Here is an 18,180-nt window from a genome sequence, read left to right on the forward strand (position 1 = left end):
TTTCTAATGCCAACCAGTGTTCTGAAGAAACTAAGCAATCCCACACGTTCCCTGCTGTCTGAAATGCAGCCAGCAGCTGACTTTACTCCCCCTTCCCCAGTGTGAGGGACCGAGAAGCAAGGTAGCACCTGTTTCAACCAGGCAATGGGAAGACAGGGGCAGGATGTCTTCTGGAGCACAACCCCCAATTCTGCAGAAGGTGCGGAGTTGCTGGATAGTCTCTGCAAGTGTGTGACAGCTGCAGAGCACAACCCCCGTCAAAGCAGAATCCATCCACACTGACTAGGCAGCAGTGGGTGGAGAGGGAGAGCCAGGCGGGCCGGAGTGTGCAACCAGCATCTGTCTCCCTTCGGCTGACAGGCACTGAGAGCCATGGCCACACCTGCTCCCAGCGATAAAGAGCCCAAGGAGTAACCTCCGATGTTCACAGGAAGTGATTGCAACTACTTCTGTTTCATGCAAATCTGTAAAGGAAGTGCCAAATCCCACGCTCTGGGACAGAGGTTCTAAGTCACAGCCCTCACGCCCTTTAGTAGGGGAGCTGGAGGACAAGTTCACAGTGTCAAAAGCAAAGTCATCTGAAGGTCCCCTGACAGACAGAGGCATCCCAACAGCTTCCTGTCCAGGTTTCTCCCTCGTTAAGCCTAGTACTTTTTGGTCAATTAAAGAAGGTTTTATTTTGTCAGGGAGGATCTCAAAACACAAAACCTGTCTGCCACACAACAAACTGTGCGCTGTAAATGTTGGAGGGCATTAGAAAACAAAATCAAAATCCAAATTAAAAAAAAAAAACTAAACAAAAAGTTTTATGTATTTTTTTTTTTTAGAAATCTTTTAAGAAATCTTTTCATTTATATATTTGACAGAGAGAGTGCACAAGCAGGGGGAGCAGCAAAGGTAGAAGCAGACTCCAGGCTAATAAGCAAGGAGCCAGATGCAGGACTCCATCTCAGGGCCGTGGGATCATGACCCCAGCTGAAGGCAGAAGCCCAACTGACTGAACTACTCAGGCACCCATTTTTATGTACTTTATAACGATAAAAGAAGAACAAGGAAATTTCAACAGACTCCTCTATAACAAGATCAGAGAAAGTTTATGCTGAGATTTATTCTACTATATCTGACTGAATACCTAACACTTATATATACCCTATGTGTGTTTATTAACATGCCCGAGTCTTCAGAAAACAGATAAACAACTTCCCACTCAGTAGATGATTAAGTTGCCAAGAAATGAAATAACTAAATTTAAGAGCAAGCATCTAGAGAACTGAAAACATTCAAGAGACAGAAAGAATGAGGTCCTCCTTTAGCCACTTAAGTCTTTTTCTTAACATTTTATTTATTTATCTAACAGAGACAGAGAGCGAGCGAGCACGAGCAGAGTAAACAGAGGGAAAGGGAGAAGCAGGCTTCCCGCCGAGCAGAGAGCCCGATGCGGGGCTCAATCCTAGGACCCTGGGATCACAACCTGAGCTGAAGGCAGACACTTAACTGACTGAGCCACCCACGGGCCCCTAACCATTGAGTTTTGTAAGTGTCTCAGTCAGTAAACAGAAAATATCTTATCAAAATATATTTAAGGGCGCCTGGGTGGCTCAGTGGGTTAAGCCTCTGCCTTCAGCTTAAGTCATGATCTCAGGGTCCTGGGATGGAGCCCCGCATCAGACTCTCTCTGCTCAGAAGGAAGCCTGCTTCCTCCTCCTCTCTCTCTCTGCCTACTGATGATCTCTCTCTGTCAAATAAATTAACAAAATCTAAAATATATATATATATGTGTGTGTGTGTGTGTGTGTGTATACATATATGTATATGTATATATATTTATTTATTTTAAAACTAATGCCTTTAAACCAACCGAATTTGAAACTAGTTTCCTGAAGAGTAAAAGCTGTCAATCACAACACACCATCATGAAGGCAACAAAGGCTACAGTCGCTACCATTTATTGGGCACTCCGGTTGTCCCCAATAGCACACTCTAGGGATGTCACACACACAACTAGTTCTTATGTTAACCCTGCAAGGTAAGTATTATTGCTTCCATGCTCACAGATGTGGAAGTCAAGGCTCAAAAAGTGAAGGGAAACGTCTAGGGTTACATGGATATAGAGAGAGCTTTTTTGGATCTAAAGCTCTTTCTCTTACACCCAACTTTTTAAACCTGCCTAAAACAGCCTAACTATTGTCTAACAACTCAGTCAAAAACTTTCCTAACTTCAAACATTACTACATTTACATAAGTATATGCTTTCTCAATGTCCTTGGGGAATAAAAACCTGCTGACATATTTAAAGAGGAAGATGTTGTCAGAATGAAGGAAGGGTACAAATTCTTGTGAAAGGTAATCAAGTATTTGGAAATGAAGAATGTGGCTTCTAAACAATGACTTGCTTTGCTGCTGGTCACCAGCAGGTATCACAGTAATTCTAGCTACACAGTGACAGACTTATTAGATGAGAGTTTCTGCTGGAAGGTAAGAAGAAATTCCTACCTCCAACAAAAAATGTTACACACAGAATCAAATTACTACTTGGCATGTTACTTATAATTCTAGATCCCACAGAGTAACACTGAGGACTGGCTTCTGATCTTTGATATATATTCACAGCTTCAACTAAAACTTAATGAAGAACCATATTCATTCCCATCATGGCATGCTAGTAAGTTGAACTGTGAAATGGTTTCAACAATACCTAACAGAATTCTGAGTTAAAACTTTTGCCAACAATAATGTCTGAACACAAGTCTAACAAAAATGTGATTATCTGTCTCATTTCCCCTATGAGTCTCAGATTAAACTCCCTTTCAGAGGAAATAATATGCAAGATTCCCTATAGCCATACCAGGTTAAAAATCCAACCTCTCAAGCTTGGAATCTCTCTGGGCAAACAGCACACAACACATTCAGGGCTGAATTACAATGACTTCCTATGGTAAGAGTCGGGAGGGGAGGACGGGTGAAGCAATCAAATAAAAACAGAAAGGATAAACTTCAGCAGAACTCTACAGAGTCTTATAATAAATTTGCCCTCATCGTTCTGGGATTACCTAAAATAATTCCTACTGATTCCAACTTGACTGGATAATAGAGCAGTAAAGTTGACTTTCAAATTAGTTGAATCTCTATTATCTACCAGAGTAAAATGAAGACACACCAATTTAAAAGTTCTTGTAACTAGATTCCTTAAAAAAAAGAAGAAGAAGAAGAAGAAGAAATCTTTCTAAACTTTTTCCATACAGCAAATTGTACATTCCCAACCCAGATCTGTTTCCCAAACTCCAGACTTCTACTTACAACTGCCCCCTTTACATCCCCACTTGGACATATGTATCTAAAATTCAGCATGTCCCAACTTTGCCCCCCAAATCTGCTACCCCTTCAGTCATGCCTACACAGTAAATGGCAACCCCACAAGCCAAAACTCAGGGTTATCTTGGATAACTGTCCTTGAATCCCCCCCACCATCAATCCATCAGTAAAAAACCTCTTTACCTGACGTCCAAAGATACATCCAGACATGGACAGGTTTTCAACACCGCCCCCTCTAGAGTCCAGTCCAAGCCGCTGGGAGGATCAACGTAACCTCCTAACTGGTCTCCCTTATAATCTAGTCTCAACAGAGAAGGCAGAATAGTATCTCAATCTGATACTATTCTGCTCAAAAGTGCAGTGGCTCCTCCTCTCATATGATATCAGCTCTAATGTCATTCAGTCCTATATAAGCAAGCCCCTAAACTAATACCACCTAATTTCAGAAAACCTGTCCACCTATTTTGACACAAACAGAATGAAATACACAAACAATTAAGAAACAGGTAAGATTATTCTGGTCTAAGCCCATGCTGCATTTCCATCATTCAATCCTCTCCTCTCCCAAATTCCCAATAAAACAATCAGAGAAATATACAACTAGAGAAACAATGTTTACGGTAATAACGTAAAAGCTAACATGGGAATGACTAGACTGACTGACCAACCCCAACCTGAGCCAACTTGGGGGCAGACATACTAAGGTTCAGGTCAAGATGAGAGCACATATGGACAATCTCAGTTCCGTTAAATGCACTCTGGGATGTGACACAGATGTGAGCACACAGAACCAGAATGTGCAGAAGAAAACTCTTAATATGGCTGGAACTTAACAAGAACAAGTGTGCCACAGAGAACAGTGAGATGGTGTCCCAGGTAACCTTAGGAGAGAAAACCAATGTTTCAGAGTAACAGAGGCATTTCCCCACACACATAATTTCCTGATACAGCTTTCTCCTCTACCATCACAAGCAACAGACTGCTAATCCTGCAAATGTTAAGATATAATATCAAATTATTCCCTTATATTATCAGGGATTGAAAAAATTTAAACAACTTATAATTACAAAATACGTAACTTCTAAAAACTAAGTTCAATTAAAGTTATAAATACTAGCTGGTAATAAGGAACAAAGCTGTTGTTAAAAATCTGTAGCTGAAACTCATTTAAAACACAGATGGGCTCTGGCATCTCTAGCTAGAAGAGCTTGATTCCACTTTCTCTGTGGGAAGCCCCAGCATCTTTGATGGAACAGTGTTTCCCGCCCCACTGACAACATCTGATTTGCTCCCCATTGGGCAGGAACTCTTCACGGAGCTTCACAAGCATCCACAACATCAGTCCCATCAGCATCCAGGTGCGCTCCCCATCCTCGTCAGCCCCCTGCCCATCTCTCTATTCTCCTTTGTAAGCAAACCTTACAGACAAGGGCACACCTGTACTACTACCACTCCCTCGCCTTCCACACCCCCTTCTGCTCACTGCAACTTTACTTCTCGACCCCTCACCAATCCACTGAAAATGCACGCCCAGGGCACCTCAGCTTACTCAACCTCTAGCAGCATTTCACCACAGCTGGCTTATGAAACGCTCCCTGCACTTTGACCAGAAATACCGTTTCCAACGAATATGTAATCACATCCCGTGAGGCAGCAGTATCCTGCAGGAAACAATGGCCCCGGAAACACAAAAAGGTCATGGCTACGGATAATGACGGCACTGGGTCAGCCTGTATCTGGTGAGCGGGGTGGCTCAGCAAAGAAAGGGTGGTTGTGCGGGGAGACCAGGAGGATTTACAAAGGCGGGTCGGCAGTCAGCAGCGGTGCAAGTTCACGCGCGCGATTCCAAGTCCCAAGATGAACCTGGACAGGGAGAGCAACGGCCATCACATCGCCCCAGCAGCCGCACCGGTAAAGCACGAGGGAGCTGTGACAGCTGCTGATCAGTTATTTGGGGGAAAACAGTTTTTAAAGTACTGAACTGCAACTGCGAAAACGTACGCTGCACTGCATTAAACACGGTCTTTTAAGGTCAAGTGTTTTTCCAGAGTAAAAAGTTTCTAAACTCCAGAAATGAAGTTACTCTGAAACAAAATGAGGCCCCCAGTATTTGGGTAAACTAGCCTCTACCACACTACATTTCTCTGTCCTTCTCATGGGTTCTACCTGCCCCCTTCCTCAGACAAAAGGACTGGTAAAGACGGTGCATGAAATGAAGTGTCACGGGTCCCATTCTCACATTATCGCTACTCACAGTGACAGGCACAATTTAGATAACATGGAAGTACAGAACGTCTCTCATTGGTTTTGTCATACTAGAAACTTACAGCACATTCACAATAGATGATGTCACACATTAAATATATATTAATTTCAAAATAATAACATGTTCATAACATCCACATTATTTAATGAAATGTCAATCCCTAAAATACACATGATTAAATACAAGGCCCTGGTTATACCCTTTTTGTTCTCCCTGTCTCCACCCTGAAACACCTTCCGCACAGTAATGAAACCCACCTGGTTTCTTCCTCTGCGTTTTCCGTAATTCCTTCTTACTAGGGCTTTATAATTCTCATTTTTCTTGGTTAAGTAGTAATATAAAACACAATCAGGAACACTCTATAAGAAAAATAAATTATTTTTGAGGAGTTAAAGAAGTAACATTTTTTTAAATCAAGCAACACTTTTAAGGGAAACCTCTGGTATTCTCAAGGTCTAAATTAAAGAGCAACACATGGCCTGCATTTTAAGGGATATCTAGGCTCTAAAAATATACATATTATTTTAATGGACAATTTCAGTGTTCTTAATCCAAATTATGAAAAGATACCAGGAACTAACAGAGACATTCAAGCACCTCCTTATTAGGCAGTAACTAAATTCTCTTTCTTGTTGCATATCTGCAAATATTCAAAATGTCTCTTTTTTAAGTATGTTGCTCAGAAACACTATATCCAATCCACTGTGGGAAAAAAAATCAGGGAAAATCAGGGTTCTGATATTTTAATCAAAAATTCAATGAAAGTTCAAAAAGCATTGTAATCTATGTGTTTTTAGGGAACTACAGTATCAAGTAGTCTTTTGTTAACTGTGAAAATTAGACTGTGCTTATGATTTATTAATTATAAATATCACTATATTAGCCACCTAAGAATCTTTTCTGTATCAAGCCCTCTATAAAAATCAGTTCTCTGTAACTACCTCTGTGTATTAGAGCACAAAAAGTTTAAAGAAGCGAACATCACAAACCTATAAACATTCTCAATGTAAACCATTTCTTACCTTCCTTTCCAAGTATGATGCAATTAGCCCAAAGTTTTTTGGATGCTGGATAAACCTGAGTTTAAACAAAGGAAACAACAACAACAACAACAACACATACACACAAACATTTTAACAACTTAAAAAGGGGTGGGCAGTGCTCAGGAACAGAACTATGAGTACAGATCACCTCCCAATCACCCCTAACTGCCAGCCTGAGGAACAACTACAGAATCACTGGAGTCTTTCAAGGGCCCAGATTTCTGGGTACGATCCACCAGGAACCAAGGACACTGGTCTACAGCAGAGCACAGAAATCTGTACTTTTAAAATGTACCCCCAGGTGACTGAGACACAACCCAAATTTGGATACCACGCTTAACCTGACTCCATAACCCCAGTTCTCATCTGTGACTTAGGCTCCCATATATAAACTTATGGGAAGGTTACAGCAAATCTATATTCTCTACCTTCCAGAGTATCCATACAAATGCCAAAAAGGGCCAAAATTTGGGGGAAATGGTTCAATTTACTAGTGAATGCCAGGGCGCCTGGGTGGCTCAGTGGGTTAATGCCTCTGCCCTCGGGGTCATGATCCCAGCGTCCCGGGATCGAGCCCCGCATCAGGCTTCTCTGCTCGGCGGGAAGCCTGCTTCCCCCTCTCTCTCTGCCTGCCTCTCTGTCTAGTTGTGATCCCTGTCTGTCAAATAAAAAATTAAAAATCTTTAAAACACAAAATTTGCTGGTGAATGCCAAATACTTCTCAAGAATTTATGTAAACTTGTATGAGAAAATGATTTAAAGTTTAAATTACTTGTCCTTAAAGATCTCCTTCTCATGGTCAGTCCAAACATTCATAAACTGCCTATCTTTATAAACTTTCATAGGGTCTTCCATGAGGCCATTCATGTTAATGAACTTGACCCGTCTCTGTTCTGCATCAAACATCATAGGCGGGATCACAGAGAGCTGCCGCATTTGTTTCTCATTATTCTGCGAAAGAAAGTAAACATAATTTACAAAGAATAAAATTTAAAGAGGGCTATAGCTATCCTAATATACGCCAGAAAAACCACATGTGTAGTTCCATGTGTCAACAGCAGCATGTACCATAACATCTAACATGCGCTAATTACTCATATATCTAATAAATACTCATTAAATGAATCATACAGGCAGAGGATATACGTTATGTTTTTATATCCCACTACTACAATTTGAGAAGAGTTCTTTACTTAAAAGAAGTAGATACTTCAGATAGTAATATTTTAGACCTAAAGGACACAAAGAAATGCCAAGTTCACTGAAGTAAGGATCTTATGAAACATTTAATTACATTAACACAGTGTCATTTTTAAAAGTCTTAAGATCATTTCAGAGAATAAATCTTAATGTCATTTAGGAGACCAATGAATAGAAAAAAAAAAAAAAACAAACAGGTGTCCAAATCTTAAGGACAGTGATTTTAAATTAAACTCGACGTGTTGAATACTTTTTGCTAATCTTACATAATCTTTTCACTGAAAATTGAAGACTATTATCCTTAAAATTTCAACTAAAGCTTTGTTACATCTCTACAGTCGGTTTTTCCCCAAACTGTAATTTAATAAGTTCACAAGCACACATTTCTATGAAAAAACTCACCAAAAATACACGTATTGACCTCAGTACAAAGCGAGGTTTTTTCCTAAAACTTTTCCTCATAGAAGTGGATACTGCCTTACAGTCAAGTCATTACAAAGTGTCAAATTTTATAGGATACTCTCAGTCAGTCTGAACACCAAAGCATGATTTGGGGCAGACATCTGAGCCGTAGTCACGTCAACTTGTCCCAGTTTTGGGTGCTGACAGATCTGCCCTAATGGAACCAGTCGAAAAGCAAGCAAAAAACTTTAACGCAGATTTAGTCATCACTGCAGGGATTATGACCACTAGCTTTTTGGTGTTTGTTTGTTTATGACCACAAGTTTTAAAATATATAGCAATTTAATAACTGTCTTTGATCAGTACTTCAGGAGACCACCACATTCAAATAAGCAAGACCTTCAGAATTCAGAGATGAGGTTTTCTGGGGTTGTTTTTATTTTATTTTATTTTATTTTATATATATATATATATATTTGTTTATTTATTTGTTTGTTTGTTTATTTATTTATTTATAAGCTGAAGTATAGTTGACACCAAAGATGAGGCTTTTAAAAAACCAGTATATAAAATCAAAACCAGAACAACTAATTAAACAGGAGGTGGCTTTTGGACCAACCTTTAGAGACGGTTTGAACACAGCTCAAAAGACTCATGACAGGGACTGAAATTTATCCTTACTCAGCACAGATTTATCAATGCCTTATCATCTCTGCCTCCCAGGCTTCTGTGGCTGGAGAGCACACTTTGGGGAACCCACCAGCACCTCAGGTCCACTTCAGATGAATCTCTCTGGGCAGTCTGCTCCTACACGTCCCTGCCACTGACACCCTGATTCAGGTCTTGTTTTCATGTTAACAGCGCCCTCACCTCTCCTCCAGGCCTCCCTGCTGCTAAAGCCATCTATGTAAGATGCCAATCTGATCACAGGACTGCCTGCTGTAACACTTTCAGTGGTTGGCTGGTCTCTGGAACAGTCCAAACTCTATAAATGTTCCCTCATTTATGGACAAATAAGCCCTTAGTTCCTGGGGTATGAGGCTAAAAATGCCTGAATAATCAATGAATTCAAAAAGCTAAGTCAATTAATTTCCTTACCTCCTGCTCAGAGAGCCCATCAATAATTTCAGAAATCTCATGCTCACTCCTAGCAATGGTGGCTGAAAGACCAGCTCCCCTCTGCCCAACTCTAAAAATAATAAAGAAATTATAAATATATTTAAAGGCCACTTATAAAGAAGACACTAATTAAGTTACTTTTATATGCATTACTCCTCTGAATGGGACTTTTTTAACCAACTACAAGTCAGAGAACTAATGCTACTGAGATACCACTTTTAAGTAATATGCCCGAAGATTAGGATTCTATAGAAGAATGATTAAAATATTGAGATTAAGGGGTGCCTGGGTGGCTCAGTGGGTTAAAGCCTCTGCCTTCGGCTCAGGTCATGATCCCAGGGTCCTGGGATCAAGCCCCACATCGGTCACATCAGGCTCTCTGCTCAGCAGGGAGCCTGCTTCCCCGCCTCTCTCTCTGCCTGCTTGTGATCTGTCAGTCAAATAAATAAATAAAAATCTTTTTAAAAAAATATTGAGATTAAAATTTAAAGGTTACATGTCCAAGTTCAAATGGTAGAACAACTTATGGGAAACTTCCAGAAAACCACAGGTATTGATGACATTTCCATTTCAAATAGCAGTCTTTGCTTTCTACAGCAGAGGAACAGACTTGGAAAAATACATCAAGTATTTTTTACAGGGAGGGGAAAAGAAAACAACCATCATCCCTCATAAAAACTTAATCGTGATTAAAGAACTAAAGCTTATATATACTCTTACAAGAAATATTGGAGAACAAATCTAAAGCCTTTTTTTTTAAGTTTTTTTTTAAATTTCTTTTCAGCATAACAGTATTCATTGTTTTTGCACCACACCCAGTACTCCATGCAATATGTGCCCTCCCTAATACCCACCACCTTGTTCCCCCAACCTCCCACCCCCCGAAATCTAAAGCTTTTAATTTTATAAAATACTTGCTCTCTAAAGTAGAAACAAATCAGAAACTATCAACCAATATCAAAGAATTTCTTAATTTGCCATCCATATATAATACTCTTCGGTCATGTTGGCAGGTAATGAAGAACTAAGAAATATTCAAGTCTACTCTTTTTAACTGCCATTTCTAAAGGAATAGGTATTTTCAAGAACAGAAGAATTACTTTCAAAATATTCACTTAAATTTAGATTGAACAGCATTATTTTAAGAATAAAAAACAAATACTAAATTCACCAAGATGTAATCTTTGCCAGCTGGTAATGAAATTTTATATTCAAAATGAAAAGTTCTTTATGAACTTTCTTAAGATCCGATTCAGGTAACCATTAACACCGTGAGAGAGCAGGAATGGGAATCTGTCGGCGAGGAGAAAGCATAGCCATTAGCCAGAAGAGCGCAGCCATTAAACATCAAACTACTTACCGCTGAAATCTTTCTTGTTGTTCTCTCTGTTTTCGAATTTCTGGAAACTGCTTTTCGTAGTACTCCCTTGTTTTGCTTTCTTTAGCTTTCCTCCGGGGGTTATTTTCTATTCTGTCCACTTTTTTCTCCCATGCCTCCATGAGCTGATCATAACGCTGGCAGATTTTTTGTTCCTATTAAATACCCGTAGCAAATTAATAATTAAACTAAACTCTGTCATTCTGACAAACCTAATACTTTACAGTAAATGCTACTTCTTAAGGCTAAGTCAGAAGTACATTTGGCCTAGGACTCAACTGTGAATGAAACATCCTTGATCTGAAAGACAAGAGAGAAAAGAGCCCTGTTTCCTACAAAGATCAGCATATAGAGCATATTTTGGCTAGATTTTTTTAAGTTAATATTAATTAAATAATTTTGTTAGTCTTAACAAGCCCTACTAATAGCTGCCCAGCTACTTTTATTATTTTCCTGATAACAATATATGTCTTCATTGTCAAAAAAATGGAAAATAAGTGATAGAAACATGTGAATAGTTCATAATCCCCAAAACCCAATGGCAATCATATTAACATTTTGGTGTTTTCCTTCCCATGTGTCAAAGAAAACACTCATGCTTTAACTGTTCCTCTACTGCTGGAGACTTGGACTACTTGAAGGTTTTTGCTATTATAAATAATGTTATCTAAACATTTTTGACAGTCTGGAAAAAGCAGAAATTGGTTGTGCTTTACGATAAAAAGAAACGCAGTGAACTACATGAAACCAAGAGTTAATCCTTTTAGAGAAATGAGTAATGTATGATCTCATTTTTTTCAATGGAGAGGCAAGAAGCCTCCCTTATGAGCACAGAAGTGTGAATGTGTCAACAACACACGGATAGAAAAAGGGGTAGGACTCATGAAAAACCATTAACATAGGTCCCCTCCAGAAAGTGGCTCTAGAGAGGAGAGCCTCACGATCCGTGCCGCCCCCCAGACACTTGCCAACCATTCTTCTCAACTCCCAGGTATCTTCTGTGTCCTTCACTTTCTCCGTCTCTAGCTAGCTCCTCAGTCCAGGTCAACACCATCCCTTATACCTACATCAAAGTTGGAACCTCCAAACTGGCTCCCAGGTGGCCTTTATTCTCTCCCAGGCCTTCTTAATGGTGGAGCCAGAAGCAAACTCTTAAAATACAAACCTGAACATTTCACTTCTCAGTTCAAACACTTAAAAGACGCCCTTGGGATCTAACCCAAAGTCTGGTAGGTGAACCTCCTGTGGGCAAATTGGCCCTCTTCCCCCAGCAGCCTCATTTCTGCCATGCTCCCAGCAACCTGCCACACTCTGTCCACCTCCCAGACCTTCACTTCAGCGGCTCCCTGTGCCTGCGCAGATTTCCAGAGTTTCTTGTTGTCCTGCAAACTTCCCTCTACGACTCATACACGGAGCATTAGCTGCCCCTCCTGTATGCTCCCACAGCCATCCGTATTGTCCCTTCCCACAATGTGAGTACGATACTGTAACTGCCTGTGACTCATCTGCCACCAGTCACACTGTATGCTTTAAGAGTTAAAACCACATGGCTATCTTGCTCACCTCTGCAGAACAATACATGGACAGAGTAAACAGCCAATAAATATTTATTAAACAAATCAGTAAACATGTAAACGTTATAACTAAAGACTCTGTGAAGCATGAAAACAAAGTCTATGCTCCTATGTTTGCATCAGCAGACAGTAAATTACCACAATTATAACAAAATTACTGGATAGAAAAAAATGCTTTAGTAGTTTCTTTTAATTTTTGTATGTTTCTTGCAAAAACAAAAACACACTAATTTAAGGACAGTATCTGAAGGACCAGATTGGCAGATTACATTAGAAGTTATGTGTCAAGTAAAAGCCGCTGACTCTTGAGCTTTACAATTCATTAAACTATCACGTCATTAACTATAAGGCACACGGCTCATTTTTCATGTGAATTAAGGAACATCATTTATTTGGTAAGCAACTGAATTTAAACAAATTAACAGTCTGTCTCAACTTAGCAGAAACATATTGTGAAAAGAAACATACTGGCATTATATTTTCTGTAACTTCATTTCCATGAACATTAGAACCACAAAACTTCTGGACTGCAAGTCATATAATAAATGTGAAAACGTATCTGAAGTTCAAAAAGGTGAACATTAGCTGACCCAGTTCCTAATAAGAAAGAACAGTAATGTCCACTCAGCATGACTGTAACTTACCCACACTGGTCTGAGGGTTTAAGAGACTAAATGTTGATCATCCTACTTCTCTTTCATGTTCCCTTTTAACTACTCACCATTTTCTTTATTTTGGCTAGATGAAATGTTATACACAGATGACCAAAGAAATTAATTTGATAATGATATTAAATGTCAATTGCTGCTAGAATTAGATTTATATTTAAGTCATCTCTATAGTTACTTCCTAAATTGGCAACCTTTTCTCAAACAGAATCAAGAACCATCCTCACTAACAAAGGGAAAGCAAATGCCTAAATGAGCATGAATGGGAAAGTTGTACAAATTTCAGTTAAAGGATAGGACCTCACCCTTTGTTTTCTTGCATGATTTCTTCTTTTAAAAAATAAAATGAGTTTTTTCCTCATCACCTGGTTTCTAGAAGAGAAAAATATGGTTGTATGACATTAAGAAAAAGCATAATTTAATAATGCATTCACTTTTTTTTTTTTTTTTTCAGAGACACTGAAAAACAAGCAAAGATCACTTAGGAATATCTGATGTGATCAAAGTTAGTCTTATTTTTTTCACCCTGCAAAATAAGACTTTTGCAATAATTAGGACTAAGATTCCTCTCACTCTACAGGAAGATTTTATACAAATAGTTCACTTTCAATTATTACATCCAAGTATAAGGCAAATATTTTCAAGTTATAGTTACAGTCAATGATTCTTCTTAAGAACTCTGGTGATATAAACATCTCTGTACATTCTTGGAGGAGGGGAGGTAGACGAGAAGGAAAGGCTTTTAAAGTTACCTCCCTACCTCAGGTAAGGTGCTGACCTCCCTTCTATAAGAAGGTGCACCCACAGAGAAGAGAGGGGACTTCTGCTTTTACACAGATTTCCTTCCATCACAGAAATGACACAAACCACTCTAAGAAGGCATGGAGGGCAATGTGACAAGACAGGAAGAGTTCTCTTATATCTTAATGAAACGGTTACACTTTTTAAATTTGAAGCACTGTGACCTTCAAAAACAATGACATGCAGGTTCAAATATAAATATTTATACCCCACCTACTTCCAGAAAGGATTTCAAGCTGATTATTCAAATATAAATACAAAGCCAAGGCAAGTAGAAGTAATTTTTTGGATTATCTGCCACTCAGGACTAACAGTGACACTGGTTCCACTCAAATTAGCGTGGACAGTCAGGAGCTGGCTATATGGAAAAGTAGCCAAGACATGAAAAGAATTATTAAAAGGCATATTTGCTATTTCATACAAAGCAAATGACGGTGATGAGAAAAGAGCTACTACACGATTCATACGGATGCATGCAGCTGAGTAAATGGTTATTTCACAAGGTGACGTACAGTGGAAGCATTACCACATATTTCTTTTGCTCTAGCTTTAATTACGTGCTACTCAAAAGCAAATGATAATCAATAAATATCATTTAAAATGTTTCCTAGGATTTAAGAAGTCAGCCAGTCAGTAGTAACCTATCCCAGGACAGTGTGCTAAGCACTGTAGTCGGGCAGTGTAGACAGCATGAAATAAATCAGACAGAGCTGCTCTCCAGCTAATATCAGGGGGGAAAGACAGAACACAAACATAACTGAAGCTTTGGGGGAAGGGGGGAATCATTAAAAGTAGCCAACTAGATTTTATCTGCTACTCTCCCTTTAAAAAATGCTAAAACAGCTAAACAGTTCCAGAACAAGGTATTATTTTTTATGAATTTTGCCTAAACCTACTTCTAAGGGTTTTCAAGACCACAGTAGCATCTAACAGAAAAATTCTAAGTATATATGATTTTTATCATAAACCACTTATTTAACAAAAGTTAAACTTATTCAAATTTCAATTTTGTTCATGCATACTACCATGCAAATTATATTTGCCACCAGTTCTGCAAAGTAGTCAACTATTGCACATACTCTCAGTAAGAAATTTTTTCAAAGAAAAAAATGATATATAAATAGCAATCTGCTCATTAGTAACTATACTAGTCAATAATTTAAATGTGCTGATTATTCTTAATAAAACATAAAGTAGAAATATCACATTTTTGTTACAAACTAAGAATAATTCACCTAAATTCTCTCCAAGTATGATAATTAAAAAAAAAAAAAGATACCTATCTAGCTTCCTCTCTTACTTCAATCAGATCAAGAAATTAGATTTTCTTTTCACTTATTTTCTTATTCCAAACTCTGCATCCATAAAGGCCTGGTATCTAGGATGAGCAAGGCTAAGCAAACTACATTCTGAACAGTCTCCTCACCCATGTGAGGTGACCGAGCGCTTCCAAGGCACCAGGACATTAAATGGCAGAAGGGTCTACAAATACCGTCATTAGCAAGAGTCATGGAAGGGATTTCCCTAGAATAGGATTTTGAATAATGATAAAATGATCCGTGGCACTTCTACTTTGCAATGGCAGATGTGGCTTGGTGGGGGACGGTGTCATCACTAGTCTTAAATGAAAAAGCTTCATTATCTTACTTCATCATGCGCCTTGCAGGTACTCCACTGAAAAAAAGACAAAACAGGAGGCAAAAAATTCAAGCCTCAAGGTAAGCCATTTCAATGTTAAGTATTCACCTTTTTTACTAGCAGATCATAAAACCAGCTAGTTTTATGCAATAATTTATTTCATTTTTTTTTTTTTTTTTGGCCTCGGAAACTCAAAGCTGTTACCCCAACCCCCAAGAAGCCAGAGGAAGATAACATATAGTAAAACGACAGCAAATTACACAAATCTAAAACACACCTACACTATATTATATATAAGTCAGCAGATAACATAAAACAATCTCTTTATAGAATATATGGTCTTTAACTGAAGAACTCCAAAGATGATGAATACTTACGTCTTGATGTTCTCATGATACACCTTGGTATCTGATGGCTGGTTATAGAGTGGCTATAAAATAAATCAAATATTTAAATATACCACATTGTACACATGTCTATAAAAGTACAAAGAAACAGTTCATATTTTCAGGTAAACCTAGTACTCCTAGATCATCACAGTACCTGCCCTCCCAAAACTTCCAGACTTCCAGGTTCCCTGAATAATACTCCTTCCCCATCTCCTATTAATGGCACTCTCATAAAAATGTTTATAAATCCACGGTATCCCATAAGAAATACATTTATTCAGGTTTTTAATTGCAAAAGCAAAGGAAGAACATATGGTCCAAAGAGCTATTTCTGTCTTACTTGTCCTGCTTCTACCTCGTATGATTAAATGGCCTGCTCAGGCAAAAACACACTCAGGACAATCCTTCTGCAAAGGTAACCAAGTTTGTGCCACACTATTTTAAAGCTGGCACAAATGTACTGCCCAGATCTCATTCCACAGTAGATAGGTTGTATTCCATCTTATCCCAAGAAAAATGACTAAAAAAAAAAAAAAAAAAAAACCAAAACAAATAAAAAACCACCACCAGACATGAAAAAAGAAATTTTGTACTTACCAGTTCAACTTTTGGGCCAAGACCTTCAAATATTTTATGAGCCTCTTCTGCTTTTTTCTACAGATAAAGACAGTATTATATTGTTTAATTAAAAATTGTATTACCTACGTGTAAAACCACTACCAATTTAATAGCATTTACCTAAAAACTACTCTATAGTTGAACTTCCCTTATTTCCAAATACTCTTACCATATGATAAGTTGAAATACTCAGTCTTCTGTTTTCACAGCTTCCTCACCAAATTAAGTCAAAACTTCACATTTGTACTGAAAGTAGTTAACTGGGCACCTGGGTGGCTCAGTTGGTTAAGCGACTGCCTTTGGCTCAGGGCATGATCCCAGAGTCCTGGGACCAAGCCCCGCATTAGGCTCCCTGCTCAGCAAAGAGTCTGCTTCTTCTGCCTTTGCCCCTCACCATAATCTTGTGCTCTCTCACTCTTGCTCTCAAATAAGCAAATAAAATCTTTAAAGAAAAAAAAAGTAATAACTAAAAAATTGTGAAGTTCTTAACAGCAAATAGATATCAAGATTCTAGGGAGAGGGAATACAGAGTCACTATTAAAAACAAATCCCTCAACACTTCAAGTCATGTCTTTAATAAAAATTTAAGGGGCACCTGGGCAGCTCAGCCGTTAAACATCTGCCTTCCGCTCAGGTCATGATCTCAGGGTCCTGGGATCAAGTCCCGCATCAGGCTCCCTGCTCAGCGGGGAACCTGCTTTTCCCTCTCCTGCTTCCCCTGCTTGTGTTCCCTCTCTCACTGTGTCTCTGTCAATAAAATAAAATTTAAAAAACAAATTTTAAAACATAAAACACTATAAAGTTGCCTGGCTTACCGCTGTAAGCCAAATTGATCTCTTGGAAGAAAAGCTTATAATGAGCTCATATTCTAGTTACAAGAAAACTTGGGTAATAACTGAATAGAGGAAACTACTAGTTTGAATTTCTCCAGTATTCAATAGTAAATAAATGCTGAATTTATTTTCCATTTTATTTGTCCATTTTCAAAAGTAAATTAATCTAAACCAATATGCTAACAGAAATCGTCCTTTCATAGACAAAATATAACAAATCAGAAGTTAAAGATATTTAAGCTGGAATTACAGGACTACCAAATTTGTTAGTGGTTCTTTTTTTTTTTTTTTAAGATTTTATTTATTTATTTGACAGAGAGAAATCACAAGTAGGCAAAGAGGCAGGCAAAGACAGAGAGGAGGAAGTAGGCTCCCTGTCAAGCAGAGAGCCCAATGCGGGACTCGATCCTAGGACCCTGAGATCATGTCCTGAGCCGGAGGCAGACGCTTAACCCACTAAGCCACCCAGGTGCCCCGTGTCAGTGGTTCTTAAGTTCCTCCCAAAGCATTCCCATTAGTAACAATGGCTTCCCATCCGCCGTGCAGACGAGCACCTCAATGTACTTGCTGCTGGGAAACTCTCCAGGGCTTCTGATGTGACACACAATTGGGAATGGATATTAATCAGTATTTCCCAAGTGTAAAGAAAAATGTTCCCTTAAAATAAATATTCTCCTTTTCATCTCATTTATCAACCAAAATCAATCCATCAAGTATTAATTTAGTATATACTGTGTGGAAAGAAATAGGAAGCGTTTAAGAAGCACAAAATACTGTAAAGCACTTTCCAAACTCCAAGAAACTAAAAAGGTTATTAAGATGAGAAATGAATACAGTAAAAAAGTCAAATATAAAACTATAAAAATCCATTAAGTTTGCAGAGCCGATCCTATTTCTATAGATCATTTAAAGGCAGGATTTGTCAACCTCGGCACTATT

General features: G+C 38.6%; 1 protein-coding gene across 17 annotated transcripts in view; it reads right to left on the reverse strand.

Moving 5' to 3' along the window:
- The window catches only part of NCOR1 (nuclear receptor corepressor 1), a 154,708-nt gene that overhangs the window by 75,287 nt on the left and 61,241 nt on the right, over positions 1 to 18,180 (reverse strand). For 11 of the 17 annotated variants that reach the window (XM_059380628.1, XM_059380640.1, XM_059380630.1 and 8 more), the window contains exons 7-15: positions 16,388 to 16,444; positions 15,779 to 15,831; positions 15,411 to 15,437; positions 13,268 to 13,334; positions 10,703 to 10,875; positions 9,322 to 9,412; positions 7,394 to 7,572; positions 6,601 to 6,655; positions 5,836 to 5,937 (exon numbers count right to left, since the gene is read on the reverse strand). In XM_059380628.1, coding sequence (XP_059236611.1) covers positions 5,836 to 5,937; positions 6,601 to 6,655; positions 7,394 to 7,572; positions 9,322 to 9,412; positions 10,703 to 10,875; positions 13,268 to 13,334; positions 15,411 to 15,437; positions 15,779 to 15,831; positions 16,388 to 16,444 — 804 coding nt within the window. The remainder of the gene's footprint in view (positions 1 to 5,835; positions 5,938 to 6,600; positions 6,656 to 7,393; positions 7,573 to 9,321; positions 9,413 to 10,702; positions 10,876 to 13,267; positions 13,335 to 15,410; positions 15,438 to 15,778; positions 15,832 to 16,387; positions 16,445 to 18,180) is intronic. The other 6 variants (XM_059380641.1, XM_059380644.1, XM_059380637.1 and 3 more) reach the window with 1 other exon arrangement.

This window comes from Mustela nigripes, chromosome 16 (genome assembly GCF_022355385.1).
Source record: "Mustela nigripes isolate SB6536 chromosome 16, MUSNIG.SB6536, whole genome shotgun sequence".
Taxonomy (NCBI): Eukaryota; Metazoa; Chordata; class Mammalia; order Carnivora; family Mustelidae; genus Mustela; species Mustela nigripes.